At 39.8% G+C, this 20,815-nt stretch overlaps 1 protein-coding gene across 3 annotated transcripts in view; it reads right to left on the bottom strand.

The window, feature by feature from the left end:
* Window positions 1-17,802, bottom strand: part of MTMR10 (myotubularin related protein 10) — a 42,055-nt gene extending 24,253 nt beyond the window's left edge. Inside the window, exons 1-4 of one of the 3 annotated variants that reach the window (XM_075764226.1) lie at window positions 17,313-17,802; window positions 15,822-15,882; window positions 2,632-2,768; window positions 1,446-1,518 (exon numbers count right to left, since the gene is read on the bottom strand). In XM_075764226.1, coding sequence (XP_075620341.1) covers window positions 1,446-1,518; window positions 2,632-2,768; window positions 15,822-15,882; window positions 17,313-17,372 — 331 coding nt within the window. In that variant the 5' untranslated portion in view covers window positions 17,373-17,802. The remainder of the gene's footprint in view (window positions 1-1,445; window positions 1,519-2,631; window positions 2,769-15,821; window positions 15,883-17,312) is intronic. The other 2 variants (XM_075764225.1, XM_075764228.1) reach the window with 2 other exon arrangements.
* Window positions 17,803-20,815: the final 3,013 nt, after the last annotated feature.

The following is a 20,815-nucleotide window of genomic DNA, read 5'->3' as shown; positions in this document are numbered from 1 at the left end:
CATCTTCTGCAGTGTGGGTGAACACCTCCCCTTAATTCCTGTTAGTAAAAGCTTATGCTTCACTAAATTTCAGGTAAACTTGCATAACAGAAAAACAAAGAATAATCTCAAGTGTGTGGCAGGAAATACTGCCCTCTCCCTCTAAAGAGCTTCAAACCTCAATGGAAAAGCTGAACATAAAAGGTTCCTAGAGAACTTCTAATGAAACTGCAAGCATTCATGCTATTTGACAGCTTGGGCAAACACGCACAAAAGAGTGATCTAGAATCTGTCAGCCCTCAAGTTAAAAAAAAAAAAAACCACAAAAAACCCACACCACAAAAAAACCCACCCTATTTGTAGTCCTCTCCTATTTAGGAACAACAAATTTCATGTGAGAGAGAACTTAACAGAACAATTATTCGAGGCTGGCTAGCTTTTCCCTCCCATTTAGCAGAATTTATTATATGAGCATTTATATGAGATGTTAAATAAGAAGATTGCAACATCCTGCTTATAAACATCTCTCCATACAAAACTGTCATTAACAGACTTGCAATACTGCTACTATTTTGTCACTTCTATTTTTGAAAAGAGGAAACAAATGTGGGCTAGTGCAAGACCATGTAACAGGTCAGTAGCACCTCTTCATTTAAAAAAAAAAAAAAAAGCACAGCATTTCTTCATAATGTTCTTCCTCAGATATACATTAATCTTTTAACAGTGATTACAACCAGCTTCCAGAGTGGAAATGGATTATTGGATAACTTTGAGTACTCAAAACTTATAAGTAATGATTACATTACCTACAGTCAGAAAACCAAGTATTTAACCGGGCTGTAATGAATATTTGAAAAGTTATTGTATGAAATTCAATTACAAGATGAAAAACATTCTTAAACAGGTTAGCCTAAAGTATCCACCAAATGAAAACCTGGTTCTTCAAAATAAGTATTTAATAGTTTATTTCTTCTGATTAAGTGTCTATTATCTTTTTTAAGTTTTTGAGGACCACTAGCTCCTAACTTGCTAAGAATTAGACAAGATTGAAAACTCAAGCATTTATGTTGTTGAATATCCCAGCTACGTGTACATTGTACACGTGATGTGCTTTTTGCAATCTAGTGTATTTAAATGGAAGAGATTCAGATGCTTGAATATAAAAAAAGTTGCTAACAAAATTTTGTACTGCTGTAACAGGTGTCTATCCTAGAACACCTGTTGATTCAGTACTATAGTTACATTTAAAACCAATACAAAAAGCCAACTAAATACATCTCCTGCATGGCACCTCAAGTTTTATTCAGCTTTTAAGGCTTTTATTCTAAATAAACCAAATTCTTCAAATCAAGGAAGATTAATGACTTAAACCTTAAGCATCAATAATTCTGCACAACCTAACAAGCGGTTAATAGTTTTGAACTAAGTGAAAAATAGTTAAGGATGATGACAGGCTTTAGACATACCTGTGACAATCTGCTCAATGCATGTTAATGGGACGTCATGTTCACCAAGGAGGAGGTTTTTATAATGGAATTTCTGAAACACATGAACTCATAGCCATTAATTGCAGTTCTGCAGTTTGCAGCCAGATATACAGCACAACTTTGAAGAAATTATGATGAAAATCAGACATGCCCAGACTTCTCCGACATGCACCACCCTTGCCTATTCACAGGCAATTAGAGGCTGTGGAAACAGCTCTCTTGTGCTAGCGAATGCACACCAAACAGTTTAGAAACCCCGGTGGAGTATGCAAAATAATCCCACTACTTGCACTGAATTTACTAGCCTCGAAAATTGCTGCTAGAAATTCAATAAATCTCAAGTGTAAAATATATATTATGATATAAAAAACCTCCAACTATTACTGTAACCATAGAAAGACATAATATTAAAACTTGTTTCTGAAAGGTGAATTAACAGCTACATGTCAAAAATAAATTTTTTGAAGTAGCTTTGGTCAAACTTACTAACCATTACTGAATAAGCACCTCTCTACTTTCAGAGCTTTACACATGCCTAGTTAGAGGAGTGTTTCTTTTAAAAGCCCAAAATGAAAGTGAAAACTCTACTGAAAATAACATATAGCTCACAGCTTGGATTTCCAAACAGTACTGTATGCTGTGCTGTTCAAAAAACTGATCGAGGCTTTGAGTATCACAGGTTCTGCTTTGACAAAAGCTTGGTTTGTCTCCTTTTCTTGCTGCACCTACAATGAAAACTCATTTCATGGTTAATTTGTCCACCATCAATAATGCCAATAAAACTTGGACGCATTAAAGGCTTTGCTGATCTGATGCTTGTCTAGTCAAAGGAACATTTGCAATTAGCTTCTTCAAGGAGGAACATGTTTTTATAGAATTCCTGCTTTGCCTTTTGTAAAACCACTTCCCAATGAAGCCTCCATAAACAGAGGTAAATAGAGCTGGCTGTACTTCCATACCAAATGTGCTCTGTTCTGATATTCTCAGTGAAGGGATGGAACAGCAACTCATTCAGAACAGGACAGTGGAACCTTGTCATTTAGCCTGCTTTGTTTTAGAAGGCACCACATTTATAAAAGATATGAGACAGACACTGTACTCTAACAAAATCCATTTTACCTATCACATTTGTTGTCACGATGTAGTGATATGAGTAATAACAAACCTGCAATGGCATTGGGTCATCCGTAATAAAGGAAATCTTGAAGTTAGTGCAAACCAATTTGCCCCACAGGTCATATTGACTTGTATCTGTTGCAATGCATTTTCTTACAAAGTTTACTTCATTTACCACAATTTCACCTAAAACAGGAAAAGGGGAGGGGAAAGAGAAGCCTATATAAGTCTTGTGGGTACAATAATTCTAAGTCTGTAGTACCAAGAAACCCTTAACTCTTTACACCTGTTTCAAGTTACACTTTTGGGTAAACCCAGAGTTTAACTAACACCACTCCAAGGAAAAGAAAAGAAAACTACCATTCCAAAATAGACAACATTGTGCAGTGGTTAAAAGAGAAAAAAAACACACAAAAAAACCCCCATCAACACAAACCCAACACCCCCCCCCAAACCCCCACACAAACAAGGAAAAAAAACCAACACAAAACAAAATACCACCAAACAAAAAAACCACACACCACTTTCCTTATACCCAGAGATCAAAATCTGCAATTCTTCACTATTAAAAGTTCATTGGTTTGGACAACACTGTTTTTTAAACAAAGGCATACATTCATGTACTTCAGCTAGTATTTATTTTAAAAACTGAAGTTAGCTGGCTATTGTTAAGTACTTTAGAGAGTTTTATGAACTCCGTCAATTCAGAATAATCAGTACACATCTAGTTTTGCATTTATAAACAGATTTCCAGGTGATTTCATAAAAGAAAAAAACAAAACACAAACACATTAAACACTCCTCACCATTTCAAAGTTTGTACCGTGACCATCTAATGAAGGAGACCACCCATTTTTGTAAAACAGAAAATCCAAATGAAGAAAAAAAAAATTTATGCTAATTCATCTGGGACAAGCTATGGGGGGAAAAAAAAAAGCCTACAGGCAAATGGGACTGAGGGCCACTTAAAAAGAAAAAGTAAATTGCTACTTAGCTTCTGAAAGCTAAATAGTAATTTCATTCTTACTTCAGGAAATAAACTCGGTCATTTATTTTACTCCTGTATAGGGCTTCCACTTCTGTCATCAGCTCAACCATCTGCTGCTGCTGCTGCCTACCATAAATAGTGTGGGAGTGGACGTGTGTTCAAGAAAAGTGTAATTTTATACTAGATGTAGGTTTTTGTTTGAAAAAGACTAAGGAGTAAAGATTGCTAAAGCCTAATTTCCTCATAATAGATCGGGCATATTTAGTCCCAGTTGCCCAAAATGTCATCTCAGAGCATCCTATGCTTCGCAAGAAACCAGTCGGTTCTTTGAGTGACTACAATGGCAGTAATCAGTTCTCCGCGTGCCCAATGAGTATGGTTATAGCTTTCAATAAGTCTCCCATCTGTCTCCTGATCCTGAGGTTATTTTCCTCAGGTAGTTATCACTGCACCCAAGTAACCATACATTCAAAGAACTGCCTTTAGCATTCCAAACACCTGAGCGGAAACGCGGCTTTGCTAATATTGAGACCCAGTCTCTGCAGGTGCTCCTCGTTCTAAGCTATTCAGCTAAGCTGACCTACTAGCTCTCTTGCCCCTAATGTGATTAGGCATCAGCCTGGAAGTCACTAAGAGCAGCAGCAAACACAGTCTCTGCTTTTAATTCAGTTGTGATAAACAGCTACAAAAAATTCTTGGATTAATTCTGTAGCCTTGAGCTGGCAGAATTATGTTGAGTATTCTGGGACCATTTGAAGGCGTAAGGGGACAAGTTTCATAGACCTGTGGTTCTCATATACATGCACAATCTATGTCAGAAGTAGCAAGAGTTGTGAAAATGCTCTCTAGATAGATGAACTGGAACTTTAAAATCTTCTCAAACATTACTAAACTGTGGTTAAATAAGCTTTTGAATTTGAAAAACAAATCTGATTCTGACAGCTTCAGTGCAAATAGTTAAAGTTCAGCCAAGTCCACAGCAATTGAAAACAATGTCTTATTATGGGGTACATGAGAATGACAAGCCCTACTTCTGTTAAATACTGTAATGAAAAAGTTTCAATACTTTTAGCGGAGTCTGGCCTAAAACTTCTTAATGCCCAGCATCTTTTCTGTTGTTTACCTAAACAACTGCAAAAGCCCAAACTGTATATTAAAGCAATTCCTTCTCACAGTTGGTGTTAATCTTCAACTATTCAATGTCAAGTTCTCAGTCACATTCTGCCTGTAAAGCTTCCCCTCTCCACAGTCAGTTATTCTAAATCTAAATAGTTTTTATTCTTCCCTCTCTCAGTACCTCCAGTGTATCACTACATTTCTAATAAAAAGATATGGAGAGCCAAATACACCATGAAGTGCAACTTCCACAGTTGGGGGGGGGGGGGTGGGGGGTGTGTCCCATGTGACATTCTCTCATCTGTTATCAAGCTGTATCACACAGAAGATACTCTTGCTAAAAGCACAAATTACTATTACCAAACTATTTCAGTACTTCATGTCTTTGATGCTACAAAACAGTAGAGAAATAAGAGATCCATGCAAACTTCTTCAATTTGAATCTACTACTGTTTAAAACATGCCTGCTACATCATTCTCTTCACCAAAGCCCGTCCTTTTTACTTCCTTCCTCCACTACTCGTAACTGTGTGGCTAAACTACAACATGTTAATACTCATCCTATTTTAGTGCAACTGCATTTATTCTCATTTCATTCAACACAAATACATTCTGGATTTTTTGGAACAGCTTCTCCTTTGCATTCAAGTTTACAGCCCTAACACAGAACTGTCATTTACATTTACAATGAACCATGAGGAAGTTTGCAATTCTTTTTTAATGCAGGTTTGGAATTTTATATTGACACAGCTTTTACCCCTCCTTTGGATGTCTATAATGAGAATACAAAAAGGTGAAAAATTTCCAAACTGAACTCAAATTTAGAAAAGTAGATAAACAGTGTAAAGTACTATGCATTAGTCTTGCACAATGAACCCTTCTTGTATTTGTAGTCGAGTAGGTGATTTTTCTATACAAGTGTCAACAACAGCGCTATTCAGAGATATTACACTGCACATTTTTACAATGTAGCTGCTGCTTTTTTCCAGTAAACAGTCACAAGCTGTTCCAGACACGGAACAGCAGTCAACACTTCCATGTGACTCGAACAGTCAAAGAATGATCTCAGGAGACAAGAGCAGTTTGTTTAAACTCTGACAGGAAACCAGGAGAAAAACTACCGGTTGCCACCCTTTACATATGAAGTCTAATCATGTTTAATAAAAATATTTCTACATTGAATACACACATCACAAAAATAACGCAACAGACTGAAGGACCTACCTAGCTAACACACCTCCCACAGCCTCAGAAACTGTTAAACTTCAGGATATCCTGCTAAATCTCCCAAAAAACACATGCAATTTAACTGCTTCATATTTTGGATGTTGAGAGAATTCATGGTACATATCCAGTCCACCGCAATGCATAACCCACCACAATCCAAATAAAATTCAGAAAGCAGAGCATGCATGCATAGGACTTGGAGACAACAGAGGCACGACTAAAAATGCTGAATTCAGTGATGAGCAGAATGAGTGATCAAGAGGTAATCACAGCTCCTGTGCAACAGCCCAGATTTTGTCTCCCTAGCCTGCAGTCATACTATGTGAGACTGGTCTAGGCTTCAGGGCAAATTATTTCTGCAAAATTTGAAAGTGCAATCCCAAATCAATGACACCCTAAAATAAAGGATGCTCTGCACCATTTTGGCTGCTACCAAACAATATTTTTGTCATTTTTGGTGCCATGTACCACAGGATCAAGTTTAATTTTTCTGTTTCTCTTAGAAGGTTACAAATTACTACCTTTACATCAGGAATTCTGGATCTAATAACCTGCATACGTGCAGATCACACAAAATATCTAAACAATTTTCTTAGGTTTTTCTGTATATTTCGTGTCAGTTTTATCACTATCTGTTATCAGTAACAGGTCAATCAGACAATAAGGAAGTTTGATGGATCTGAAAAACAAAGCAAGAGCCGCTAGAATTAGTACTGCATTAGAGCTTGTAATTGGAAAATTCCGTATTTTCTCTAGATACAAGGGTCTGGATTCTTTACAGCAGCAGGAGATGCATAACTAATCCTCTTTCACCTATACAGCCAGTTCTCATGTTTGCTATTTTAAGCTTCTGTATTATCTTAGCTTAAAGTTCAAGAAACATACCAACAAAGAAAAAGACCTCAAGTCATTTCCAGGTTTTCAGTTGCTCACTGAAGCAGTTGCCAAACCCTTCCATCCAAAAGAATTTCTAGCACAGTTTTGCTGCCTATGAATACAGAAGGAATATAGCACAGCTGCTCGTCTTAAAACCTTAGTTTTCAGGGAAGAGGCTGATTAAAGAGCACCTAGGACCACAACTCTACTAACATATGAAGTGAAACAGACTGAACAGTATTCAACAAATCTAACAATACTGACTGAATACAAAAATGCTGCACAACGAAATAAAGTAACCGAGCAGTTTGCAAGGCGATGTATTTAGGCCGCATTATGCCGTATGTTTGCACACATATCGATGCATACACAGACCGAACATGTGCACACATGCATATATACATGTTAAAATGCTAACATACAATATTTCAAGCACATTAAGAACCTGATACTTGCTAGAGGCAATGAATGGCTGAAATCAGACTCCATAAATTAATAATGCACATCCTACAGGCTCAAGAAGTTTGCAGGTACCCAACACATTGCTAAGGGAACTTTTTCAATGTTGTACTAGAAGCGTAAGTATAGATTTATTAGTATAAGCTTTCTTTAATGAGCATTGAAGTTCTCAATGAAAATCTGAATGTGTTTAGTGTACTTTCAAGGTCTATTAGACATAAGGACAGAGAGTATTAAGTACTTCAGGTAGGAATGATATGACTGCATAAATTCATAAAAATCTGATACCTGAATACACTAAGGAAACTAAGCCCTGGTTCCTCATAATACTGATAATGATTATACCCAATTAAGACAACAGAAAAACAGCTTGCTTATGTGAAAGATAGTCTAAAGTTCACAGTAGAAATGCTAAAGTTAATTCAAGTAGCCATTTAAACAATTAAAATGCACATTAATGAGTTCATTTGTATTTAGAAAGATCTATATTTAAAACTACTCCAAAATGACTGGCCAATAATTAACTTCTGTAAATTTCTGAGTAAGAATTTCCAGTAAAAACTTCATTAGTAAGTAACTGAAATCTAGAACATCTTCACCCATTTAGCTGCCTTTTCTTAGCTGTTCTCTTGTGGACAGAATACCAAAATTGTATGAGTTTATTAGTATGCTCCAAGCATTTAGATGTAAATGCATCTAATCCACTTCTAAATTAATCTTTTGTTCAGTGTGCTCAGCCACTTCTAAACTTAAGAAAAAAGTATTTGTAAGCTCATGAAATAATTGTCTTTAATCTCTTTTCTGATTTTCATGAGCTCTTACAATGTATTTAAGGTTTTAAGGTATGTGCAGACAAAAAAAAACCTGCACAATATTGTAGGTATTGCCCATCTTTTTTTTTCTCCCCAATCATTTTCCAATACTTTCACAGTTAGTTAAAAAATAAACTACATTTAATTTTCTGTACATCTGCAGAAAGCAAAAAAATAAAGTGCTGTTCCAAAAGGACAACTCAATACTGTGATTACTGGGGAATCAAAAACAATTTGGATATGTTCTATTTGCATTAATTTTTAATAGGAGAACCTGTGATTTCTGTCAAAACACAACTCTAACCACTGCTTGGAGAGCAGTGTGTTTTGAATTGCACAGACCAAAAGAGCTTGCTTTGCCAATCTGATGAGAAAAATTGTTATTAAAATACCGTATATGAATATTGTAGAGAGTTTCTCCAGTGTGCTAACAAAGAGCAAAAGAGAAAGAGCATGACAAGAGCAAGAAAGAGCACAACAAGAGCTTCGCTAAATTTTAGAAATGCTCAGTAAAGAAACAAGTAGCAAAAAAAGTAAAGACTTCTTGGTAACAGTCTTCAAGGAATAACTATTATTTTCCCATGCACAACAAGATTACAATCAGTACTTGTCCAATAATGGCTAATCTCTGTGAACTTTGCAAAAGAAATTGCCCACAGGAGGGATCTTAAAAGATAATTGCTTTTCTGAACTCGGATGGGATGCCCCCTGCCCCACAAACACAGTGAAGGATACAAGAACATGGAGCAGGCAACCAATACATCCATCATGAGCAAGGGTCTCATTAGCAGCTAGATCCAAAACAAAGTATTGCAGTAGATTAAAAAGCTGATCATGCTTGCAGAATTGCTTTAATCCAGCAACTTTTATTAGCCCTATAATGGAAACAGGTCCATATTCAACATTCATTCCCACCTCAACCCTTGTGCTGGCACTGCCATTCGCGAAAGACTTTGTTAGTCACATCAGAGAATTGATCCAGTTGAAAATAATTCTAACCATATATTTTTCTTCCTTTTTTGTCAGTCCTGATTTCATCTGATTAGCACTCTGATCTGGCTTGTTCTTTGGTTGCACAAAAAAGCATCAGCACCAAGTAGCTAATAGGAACACATTTGTGATGAGAAAAATGGAATAATAAACAGTTCCTCTTGGCATCAGTATGTATTTATAGGCCAAACTAAAACAACCCTATCACCAAAAGCCTCCCAAAAAAGTTTCAGCACTGATTTGGTCAGAGTTCTGTAATGTGAACAATAGACAAGTCAGTGAGGAAGGAGAGTGTTTTGTGTTTTGCTTATTTTCAGTCTGGCTACATAAAAGCCTGACTTTGCCTAAACAATATAATCAGTAACAATCTGAGAGGACTGTGGTTTTCAGCCTCTTATTTTATAACTGTGTCACCAATACAAATTACAGATGCTGATCTTAACTTGTAATGTATTACTGAGTCTACGTAAATTACTCAGGTTTGGCTTAATAAATAATTCAATACAGAAACACGTGTTCCTTTGAAATTAGTTCCCTGAAGACTTACTTCACTGGAAGCAAATACAATTGCCACAAGACAAAAACCCCAGTAGTTTGGTCAGCTGACAATTCAGAATCTACCCTAACATTTTATCCCCTTCCTGGACTTCAGTGACTTGTGGCATTAAATACATGTGGGACAGAGTGGGCAGAAATGAATTACTTTGGAACTGCTTTGCAGAATGCACATGCAGAAACATTAGATATTTAATTTTAAAGCATGTTCGTCCTTCTACCTTTAAAGAATGATTTCCATATTGCTCTACAGCTAATGTGTTGCAAATATGCAAGTGTTTTGGTAGATATTTACAAGTACTTAAAATATATTTTACTAGTCAGAAACTTTAAGAAATGCCCTCTATGTATTCAAAACTAAGAAGGCAGAAATCTGGAACTTAGATTCTACATGCAGACTGCCTTGGTAGTACTTATATCATGCCAATCCTTAAAAAAAGCAAAACCAAAAACAAAACAACCAGTTAACTAAACCCAAAGCATGCCTGAAAAATTTACTTTGAGTCAAAAAACCAAAAAAGCTATAATAGAAAAGACTATTTACTATATACTTACCGTAAGTGATGCCTCATTTATTCTAAATATAAGTCAAACGCTTGGTTCATTTTTAAACTTCTTGCAGTATGAAAGATTAGTTTGCAGTAAGCTGCTGTTTCAAATTTCAAATCTAGAATTTGAAACTCTCATATAAAACTTTTGTTAACCATCTTGGTGCAGACCAAAAAAAAAAAAAAAAAAAAAATTACTTTAGAAAAGCTTCAGGGGATTGTATTACTTTCCAAATTGCCATTCTGATTTTCTAATCTGACCATTCTGAAATGCTGAAAATAATTTCATGCTCTTGTATGACACAAATTCCTCAAAACGAGTTGAAATTACAAAGCTATTTCACTTACTTGTCTAATATTACACCCTAAGAGCAACATTTCAATTTCAAATAAGAAACTTGGTGCAGGGCAATACCCCTAACCCTGCAATCTGATGTCTTAATCAGCTGCGCAATGAGAGCCTTGGCTAGCACACTGCAGCTAGCGATGGAAATGAGAACCAATAACTGCGTATGCTTTGGAAACAATCAGAAACTGGCTTCATACAAATTCTAGTCAGTTATTATCAGCACTGACAGGCTATCCTTACTTACCATCAACAGATGAACAACGTTATCAGATCAAGCAATACCTCCTTGAACATCAACGACTCATTCCAGAAATATACATGGAAGAAAAAAGGCACTGACAGTAACAGCATTGTTACTTGTACCAAGCAATTAAACAATCCCAGTTTCCCCTTTGAGACGTTAAACCAAAACGATTCCTAATACACAAGAAAGGCAGACCCTCTGGGGTTATGCATTAACCTCATTAACTTGGTCCCTATTTCTTACCACCCCCACCTCCCCAGTCACAGTGCTGGCATCACGCACTCGCACTGCAACACCATAACCTTTGTTCTCCAGCTCTGGGACACCACAAGCCAGATGAAAATGCCAAGAAAGAGGAGTGGGAGTTCAGAGCAGTCAGGAGTGAACATACCTGGGGTACTAATGCACAAGGGTGCCTCACCAAAAAGCGTACTTTCCTTCTCCTATCACAAGATGTGTTGCAGCTGCTCTGGAACACATGACTTAATGTACTAAGGATTTGCAAAGCAGGGAAAAAAAATAGCAAAAGAGCTGGGAGCTAACTTGCAAGAGAATCAGACACTTCCAAAAGATTAAAAGTTTCCATGATCCAGCCTTAAAAACCTCCCAAAATTAAATTTCTACAGTCAGTTGACTATCTAAGGGCATGTGTATACAAAAAAAGCAAACCAAAACCAAAAAGCAGGTGGTAAAGCCAATTAGATCAGCATTATTAGATAAAAGCCACATATATCCAGTGGCAAAAATCTTGAACACAATATGTAATTCCACCACAAGAACGCAGAACAACTGGAAAATGTTCAGAGGTAATAAAAAAGATGATTAAAGATATGGAAAACTTCCTCCTTAGGACCAACTAAGACAACTAAGCTAAAGGGAAGCAAAACAGAGCAGAGACGACAGAAGTCTGAAAAATCACAAATCACATGGAATGGGGGAATACATATTGATGTTTGCCATGTCAAACAAGAACTAGGATTTGTCCAAAGAAACTAGATAGTGGTAAGTTCAGAACAAACAAAGAAAGGTAGGTTGTAACAGCATATAATTAAATCACTGCACCCCTTACCAGACAAAGCTGTGGGTGATAGAAGTTTACATGGCTATAGAAAGCAATTGAATAAATTCACGTAAGAAAATCCAGCAAGAGGAATTAAATATGGTAGCACTGCCTCTATAATGCTCTGTAACACCTCACTTGGATGCCCCACTACATTACTCTAAGAGGAGAACCTCCATGCCACACACTGAAGGAAGCAGAGGGCAAAGCAAGCAGCTGGGAGGGCTGTTTGTCCTGTTCTTCCGGCAGCCACCATCTGGAAAGATGACATCTGACCCAGTCCAGCCATATTTATGACCTGTTTATAAACCCACCACGGGTGTGATCACACATCAACGATGGCACTGAAGTTGACTTCCACAATCTGACCATGAAACATGGCGTAGACACAACAGACTATAAATAACTGCTTGGCAACAGCAGCTCACCACCAATATTCCTTTAACTTGCCTTAATGTAAGCAAGTCAAAGATTAAAAAAACCCTATTCTAATTCAGTTTACTTCTATAATTTTACTGTACAGACTTTTAAAAACAAAACCAACTAAACTGTTTCTAGTTGTTTTGTAAAAACTTACAGGTAACAACTACTAACTAGCAAATTAGTACTGAGCAACACTAATTACTACAAGCGGGTATTAAGATTCAGGAGGAACTATCCTTTTCTGTGTGAGAAAAAATCAGATGGCCCATTACTTACCTAACTTCCTACAGAACATCCTGCGTGAGCAACAGCGAGGACCTTTTCGCCTGATCTTGCCTAAACCACAGTGCGGCACTGCTTACAGTGCAGACGCTGGACTGCATCCGTCCAGGTATTGCACCCCTCTGCACACCGCTTTGCCATTCACATCATGAAAACATGCCCTGCATTACATTCCAGTTACGTTGCACAATTTTTTGGTATGCTTAAATTGATGTCTCAAAAATGCTACAGACATTGCTGTGGAAAATAGGCTACAATTGATTACCAGAACAAAACACACCTTCAAGTTTAACAACTTCATTCTCTCCTAAAGCACACAAGCTAATTTCCTACTTGGCAGGCAAGGCACTTCAACAGACTGACTTGCAGACTACCTGCTATTTCTCTATTTTTCCTCCTTGATATGCTTATAAAACAAGCTATGCAAACAAAGGGGGGGGAAAAATGTGAAACTATTACACAGTTTACACAGATGGAAAAAGAAAACATTTTTATAACTCCATCTTAAACCTGTATCATGTGTTTTGGAATGAAGTTATAACAAATTCTATAAAATTATTTGCTTTTCCCTGCTACAGTATCAGTGTTGCCACTTACAACCAAGTTTTTTACTTGCTTTAAATGATTTTTGTTGCTTTTCCCAATACACCACCCTCCTCAGGGCACAGAAGTCCATGAGAATACAGGCTTTTGTTCCAAAAGCTGAAGAGATGCATCTCTATTCCTCTGGCCACCAGTGGAAACTTTAAAAACAGACTCTACAGGTTAAAAGTTTATTCCAATGCAAATTTCAATTTTTTATTTTTGTTTTTTAATTTTTTAAATAAACACCTCTTCATTTTGTAACCTGACTCATGATTTCCATGTCTGGAACTCCCTCTCCGGACCACCGCTGCACCGAAATACAAGTTCGGCAGTAAGGTATTTAGCTACTTTGGAATTTCAATTTTTAGTAAGCTGCTCCCTCAGAGTGATTTTGTCTTAGGAATCAAAAGCTTAATACAACTATTTGCAGTTTTCCAAGATTACTAAAGCCCGTAACTGCTTGTGCTAATACAATTTAATTCCAAAAGAACTCCTTAAAAACTCCACAAATTAAAGCAGCATAATAAACATTCAGCCACTCAGGTTTAACTCTGTTCCTGACAGCAAAAGCAATTTCACACAACTATTAAGGATAGGATATTAGGAATACAATACTCAAACTGTACTTGCAAGGGAGTATAAGCCTTAATATAATTACAAGAGTTGGAATTTGGCCAGAAACTTGGGTTATGACAAATCCAAAAGCCAGCCTATCCAACAGTACAATGTGTACTTGTTTATCTACTTTTCTACAGCACCATTTGATGGCAGAAACAAGAAAGTGTGTCGAGGCTGGTGCTTAACTTTAAACAGGAAGAGTGTCATTTAAAATAAGTCACTTCTAAACTCCCTCCTACCCTTATAGAGACTGATGCTCACAAAAATGAAAAGATTTTGTCAGAGTTACTCTGTGGCTGTACAGAGCAGAGAATTTAATTATGAAATAATTCAAAATAACATCTTATAATGATACAGAGGTAGAAATTTAATTCTGTGGTGAGTCATACTCTTTCAGTTGGTTTCTATATGATGTGGGACGACTTACTACAAATGTCCCAAAAGCCATCAAATGCTCATTTCAAAGAGAATGCAGACAAGGGAAATGATGCAAACATGGGAGAAATATAAGCCAGTTGAGAAAAACAAACCCAGTCAGCACCATTTTAAGTGTACTTTGGAGTTTCAGAAATAAAGAATGAACCACACCGCAAAAAGTTACTGCACAGAAGTTGTTTTCTATAACTGCTCATGCACGTGTCCCACAGTAAAGGCAAGATGTGTTACATTTTGAGAAAAGCAATCTCGTACTGCCTCGCGTTTTCTGTGGAATGTCTCTGAGAGGAACATGCAGTCACTTCCTTGTGAGTCAAAGACCTTGGATGAATATCAACTGCAACACAACCAATAAGATGCCAAGCGGCAAGCAGAAGTTTTGCAAGCACAAAAATATAGCTGCATTTCAAATACTGAGCAATCTTAGCAATGCATTTTAAGGTATTTATGCCTCAAGCAAAATCTGTATTATTTTGTTTCATTAACAGTGTCAGTCAGTTGCTATTTACTCTTTCAGCCGAGCCTCTTCCACAATATTTCAGCCTCTTAAGCTTAAGGTACCTCACTGGATTATATCACATATCAATTAGTACTTTACTAATTAACAACAGTCGCATGTGAAGCGGTGACAGAATTTTTTTTTTTTTTTAAGAGTAACTTGTTTATTCTCTTGATCACTTTGAAAGTTAACATGTTTTAGCAACTTACACAACATGATAGCAATGGCTTCCTACATTAGTATGTGTGTGTAAATTCATATTTGTTAACACATAATCTGAATGCTAAGAAAAAAGTGCACTATACCATTGTTTTAAACTCAAAATTACCCTTAGAAACAGCAAGCCAAATTTATTACTGTGATGCACAGTTTGCAATGAAAGTAATCTTGAAAACAGTAGATTGTTCCTTTGGTATCTGAAAAAAGGCTTTTAGAAATCCTCATTGACCAAAATGTCATTTACCAAAGATTATTTCTTATTTAAAATATGAAAGTCATGAATATCCTACATTCTTATAAATATGTAATTATGAACAATAATAAAAACATTGCTTTTCTCATCTACACACTGAAAAGGTTATTCTGCACAGGTTTAAAGACACTTGCAAATTCCAGAATTACATAATACCTTCATATTCAATAAGATTAAATGAATAAAGATGGCATTAGAAGTTTTCCAATACACAAGTCAATCATACCTACTAGAAATTCTATGAATATTCTCCTTTAAAATAACAGAAGACTACAACACATGCTATGGTAGTGGGTTCTGCACACAGGTAAAGGTCTAACTATCTGACAAAAAATACTAGTCGTCTTCCAAAAGGTGTCATAAATGTTACAAAACCTACAATGGTTTAATTTCAAATACTTGTAATAAAACCAAGACATTATTCTACACATACTAAAGCATTATACAGGCAAAATTGCCTATGTATTTATTTAGTGTTTCGGGCAGGTTATAACAATTTTCTACAACACAAATATAATTAGTTTTTCCCACTTAGAAGTTATATTCCTTCAAGGAATATACTAAGATTAAAATATACCAAAATCAATAACCACAGTAAAATAAGGAAAACTATTTACATTTTTACCAATTCTATTATAACAAACAAAAGGCTTAAATATATCCTTGTTGAGGTATCTGTCAAATTTCTGATTTACGCCTACCTGGCAAAAGTACTGGTTCCAGTTTTTTAATCCTTGGTTCTGACATTATATGGTCATCAGCCTGAAAGGGGGGGGGGGGGGGGGGGGGGGGGGTGGGGGCAGAGAAAAAAAACCAAAGAGAATTTACTTAAGAATCAGAACTTTACAGTCAGACACAAGTCTCATCTATTTGGGCAAAGGAGAAAGTTATTCTTTTAACTTAAAAATCTGATCTTAAAGAGCTAGGATCCAATCATAGGAACAGTTTTCTGTACAGATATTAACATTTTTGTCTACATTTAGTTTTGTACCAGAATAATAATATAATATTTAAAGTACTAATGTTTAACTAATTGTGTAACCTCAGCTATAACAAGTCACAAGATGAATGAAAACCAATTTGGCTTGACATTTCATAAAGGCTCCAATCCTACAATACGCTTCACGCAGATATGGACATTCGAGTTAGTACAAAACTCTCTACCAACTTTTAACATGCATGACTTGCCGACATAGCCAAAGTTTCCAAAAAAGTTAAGGCCTAGAACACATATGTGCTTACTTGCATTTGAATTCCAAACCTTAAAAATACTTCTATAAAAAGACTGGAACCTTCAGTGAAATAACAATGCTTATCGTTCCTACACTGACAGCGATATTGCCATTTCCCAGGACTAGAAATACCCAGAACTATGTTGCATCGACATTTGACTTGTACCAAGAAGTTGTCTCATTTTTGCTTTTTCACAATATGTCAAACATGTTGCGAGAAGTCCTGACTTATCTAAATTTATAAATAAAATCACATTCTGTCAAGTGCACACCCAGACCATACAAAAACCCCTGGCGGTTCTACTAGATATACTTGATACTATATGCCCTATATATACTTGATATATAGACTTGATTTTCTTATTTATGCCATCGGCCAAGTTTTAAACGTAAAACAAGGGCTACAGCGTGTGTTTCAATTATTTGCGTAACAGACAAGCACCAGCTGTTTTCTCCTCAAAGTGTTCCACCGCCGGTCCCACCCAGCACAGAGAGGACAGCAAGCCCAAACACCTGAAGGATTATTCATAACTTTAAAACCGGCCAATGTGAATATTCCAATATTTTGGAATCAACACAAGACTTAATTTTGACAGAAGTTCTGCTCCTCGACCAAAGCTTGGGCTTGCCACCAGCATATGCTCACTTTAGGTTTGTCCACGACTTCAAAGACCAAGAGGCCAACAGGCTGCACTTCCAACCCGCCGCACAGCTTTTGTGTCCCTGTTCCTAGGGGCCCTTCGGAAGCCGCAGCAGAGACGCGCAGGTGCTGGTTTACTACCGGTAACCTCGAGGCGAGCGGGGGAGAAGCTCCGGGCAGAGCCCTGGGCACCCCGCGGGCCCCGCTCCGGGCCGGCCCGGCCGCCGCCGCGCCGGAGGGCAGCCCCGGCGGCGGCACCTCGGCCAAGGCAGGGAGGGGAAGAGCCGAGCAGGTCGCTAATGGAAATAAAAGGCTGTTACCTGAGGCAGCGGCAGAAGATAGGACTTGAAGGTGGGCTTGGGCTGCTTGAGAGAAAACATTGTTGCTGCCGGCGGGGACCCCGGCGGGCCGGGAGGGAGCGGCGGGCCGGGCCCAGGAGGCCCCGTCCCGCGGGGGCAGGGTGTCGACGCCCGCCGGCTCAGGCCCGGCGCCGCGCAGCCACTCGGGGCTGCGCGCTCCCAGTCACACGGCGGCGGCCCCGGCGGGCGGAGGCGGCCCCAGCGCACCCTCCTTCCCCAAGGGAGGAGTCAGCCGCCTGGGCAGGCCCGGCCTGGGGCTGCCGCAACCCCTCATGGAGCCCCCTCTCCCCTCCCCGCGGCTCCCTCCGCCTCCCCGCGAGGGCGGCCGCCTGCCGGCCCAGCGGCTGTCTACCGCCAGCGGCGGGCGAGCGGCGGCGGCCGCGGCGGGCAGAGAGCTGAGGCGGGTTCTGCCGGGGCGGCCATATTGGGGGGAGCGAAGGGGCGGGGGCAGCGGCCTCCGTACGGCGGCGCGGAGGGCCCAAGCGGCCGCAGTCCGGCGGGGGCCGGCAGCCGAGTAAATTAACGTTTTGTCCGCTTTTCAGGGACACTTCCCGTAACGGCAACTGCGGCCGGCACCGTTACGTCTGACCAGACTGACAGTGGGTTTCGGCTACCGAACCTCACCGCTTCCCTGGGAGCCCTGGCTCACCCCCGTCCGCTGCTCGGGGTGGAGCCTCCCGAGGGCAGGCCGGGACCCCGCCGGTGGGAGCTCTTGCTCGGCCCTGCCTCCGGGCAAGCGGCGAGATTGGCTCTGCCTGGCCCTCACGGGAGAAGGGCAATCACAAACACGGGGGCCTGCGTGGGGACGTTAAAACCAGGACTGAAGCAGAGGATTTCCACAGTTTGGCCTCCGAGCCACGGGGAGACCGTGAAACCTCTGCACGGGGCCTGCAACGGCAGGCTTTTATTGCGACCCGGAGTTGTCTCAGATCAACAGTAAAAATCCAGCTCCAGCATGAATCAACTACTGCTACCGAGTTCTTACTGTCACCTTTTATACAAGGTGTTTCACGTCAGAGCCGTGGAATGTATGTGATCTAGGGGTGAAGCCTCGAGGCTGCTGCCACACAGTCACCTCTTGCTGTAACCGTGCTGACTGCAGGAGGTGGATGCAGATCCAATGTCCCTGTCATTCCCCTTCCTACAGATTTCCAGGCACGCATGGATTGCTCACTTGAGCTTCTCTAGAACATGGAAATAACACAGTTGCCCACCTCAACTGCCAAAATCTAACACTGCTATCTCTTTTGATAACTAGGAAACTGAGTAACTACCTACATTCCTTCAGTGGCCCTTGACACCCTTAAAGGTCCCTCTTGCAGGTGTTTATGTGAGCACTGACTGCAATGAACTTGGCCGCCACAGTGGAAACAGCTCCTACAAGAACAAACAGTATGGACGGACAGCCCCAGAGTGGGACCACATAGGTCTGTCAGCTGTGAGACCTCAGGAAGGGGGAGGGTCCAGGCTCTCCTGCTGGAGGGCCAAGCACAAAGGAATTGGGTAAAACGAGCCAGGCCTCTCCAGAGTTTGAAGCCAGGTCTGATGCATTGGGTATGGTAAGAAGGGCTGCTGGTTCCCTGTGCCTGCCGGTACTCCCCCCCCCAGCTAGTGCACCATGGTGATGGTTCTAGCTATGAGCCAAGCATAGTTCAATGCAAGGCCCACGGTTTAGGGGCAAGAGTTGAAAGCCAGGACCTACCAAATTAACTGCTGGTATTTGGGCACTGCAGCCTCACCTTATTAAAAAGCATGGTTTTGGTCAGCATACTGTCATTCTTCTGTTACAGCTCACATGCAAGAGAACATCAGTACAGGCCTGCTACAGGGTAACAGTGTTGTAACATCACCATAACATAAAGATAGTAAAGAACTAAAAGACTCCAGAAAAACTGACACATCTTTAGACACAAAATGACAGATGCTGCACCCAGTATCAGCCACAGGGTCAAGGTCTTCCCCTACCGTCATTAATAGGAAGCACATTATATTGCATTATAGCCCCCAGGATTTTTTTTGTGAAGTCAGAGGGTGGATGTTCAATGAAAGAACAGACTTTAGGGCCCAGTCTGGATTCCCCGACATAGACGAGACACCCCAATGCCGCTAGCAGGGAGGTTTGTTTGAACAGTGAGGAGGGAAACAACCCACTGGCACCTGCCTAGGTTGAAGAAAGAAGTACATGTGCATACATTTAAAGCTATTCAACAGCCCAGGGGAGAACACTAGCAAGCACCTCCTTAACAATAAACTACTCTTGAACTTGCAGGTAGAGAAGATAAAAATAACCCCATTGTGCAGTTTTTTTTTAAAACAAGTGCACCTCTTTGCACAAGGGTCTCGTCTTATTTGGTGTTGGCAGACAGTTCCCTTCACTATATCCTGCATTTTCAAATGTAAGATTTTTATTTTATGCTGCAAACATCATTGTCTAAGTGGCATTATTCAGCCTGGTATGGTCTCAGGCTCAGCCCCTGTCCATTTTAGAGAGTGCACTGTGCTGCAGAAGCTGCTGGTGGTGTAATGCTGAGTCCTGACAGTGCTGTGAGAGCAAGCCACAGCTCCTCTCCTGCTGGTGACTTACCTCCTTCACAGGCTAAATCCCTTGGATGTTTGATAAGTGAGAAATACTGCGGGACCTGCCCTCATCTTTATTCTTCTTTAAACTTTTTTGTTCATATTCAGAACATTGTTGAAAGGAAATTAAAATCAGAAAAGAGGGAAAAGAAAGCGAGGGGGCGAGGAAGGCAGAAACTCCCCAAATCAGCTAGGCTTGAAATCGCATAGAACAAATTTGCCAGTAATATTAAAAATGACAATTGTTCATACTACATCAGAATTACAAGAATGTTCCTGCATCAGCACAGAGCCTTCTAAGGAGTGGCTGCAAATGCAATCTTACTCTTGAGGGAATGAGCATAGGTTAGCACAAATTTCCATTAACGACTGCACTGACACATTTAAATTGCAGTGCTGTTCTGAAAAGGAACAAACAAAATCAAAACTAAGCTCTCAGTAAATGTAAGATCACAAGATTTGTGAGGATTGTTGTTGGAACTGGTCACAAGTTGCCACTGGAAGAGCTTCATGCCAGTGGGAGGAGAACACCAATTTGACAGAAGTGAGTATTTTGGAGGAGCGAGTTAATACTGTCACAACTTGCAGTGGGATACAAGCAGGCAGTTGTGTTGGTTTTGCGTGGCAAGGTTTTGGTAGCGGGGGGGGGGGGGGCTACAGGGGTGGCTTCTGTGAGAAGCTGCTAGAAGCTTCCCCTGTGCCTGACAGAGCCAATGCCAGCCGGCTCCAAGACGGACCCGCCGCTGGCCAAGGCCAAGCCAATCAGCGCCTCTGTGATAACATATTTAAGAAAGAGAAAAACAGTTAGAGAGAGCTTTTGCAGCCAGAGAGAGGAGTGAGAAGATGTAAGAACATCTGCAGACACCAAGGTCAGTGCAGAAGGAGGG

This window comes from Balearica regulorum, chromosome 12 (genome assembly GCF_011004875.1).
Source record: "Balearica regulorum gibbericeps isolate bBalReg1 chromosome 12, bBalReg1.pri, whole genome shotgun sequence".
In the NCBI taxonomy this organism is placed as follows: Eukaryota; Metazoa; Chordata; class Aves; order Gruiformes; family Gruidae; genus Balearica; species Balearica regulorum.
The sequence above is the reverse complement of the archived record's forward strand: the minus strand, read 5'-3'. Positions and strand labels throughout refer to the sequence as shown.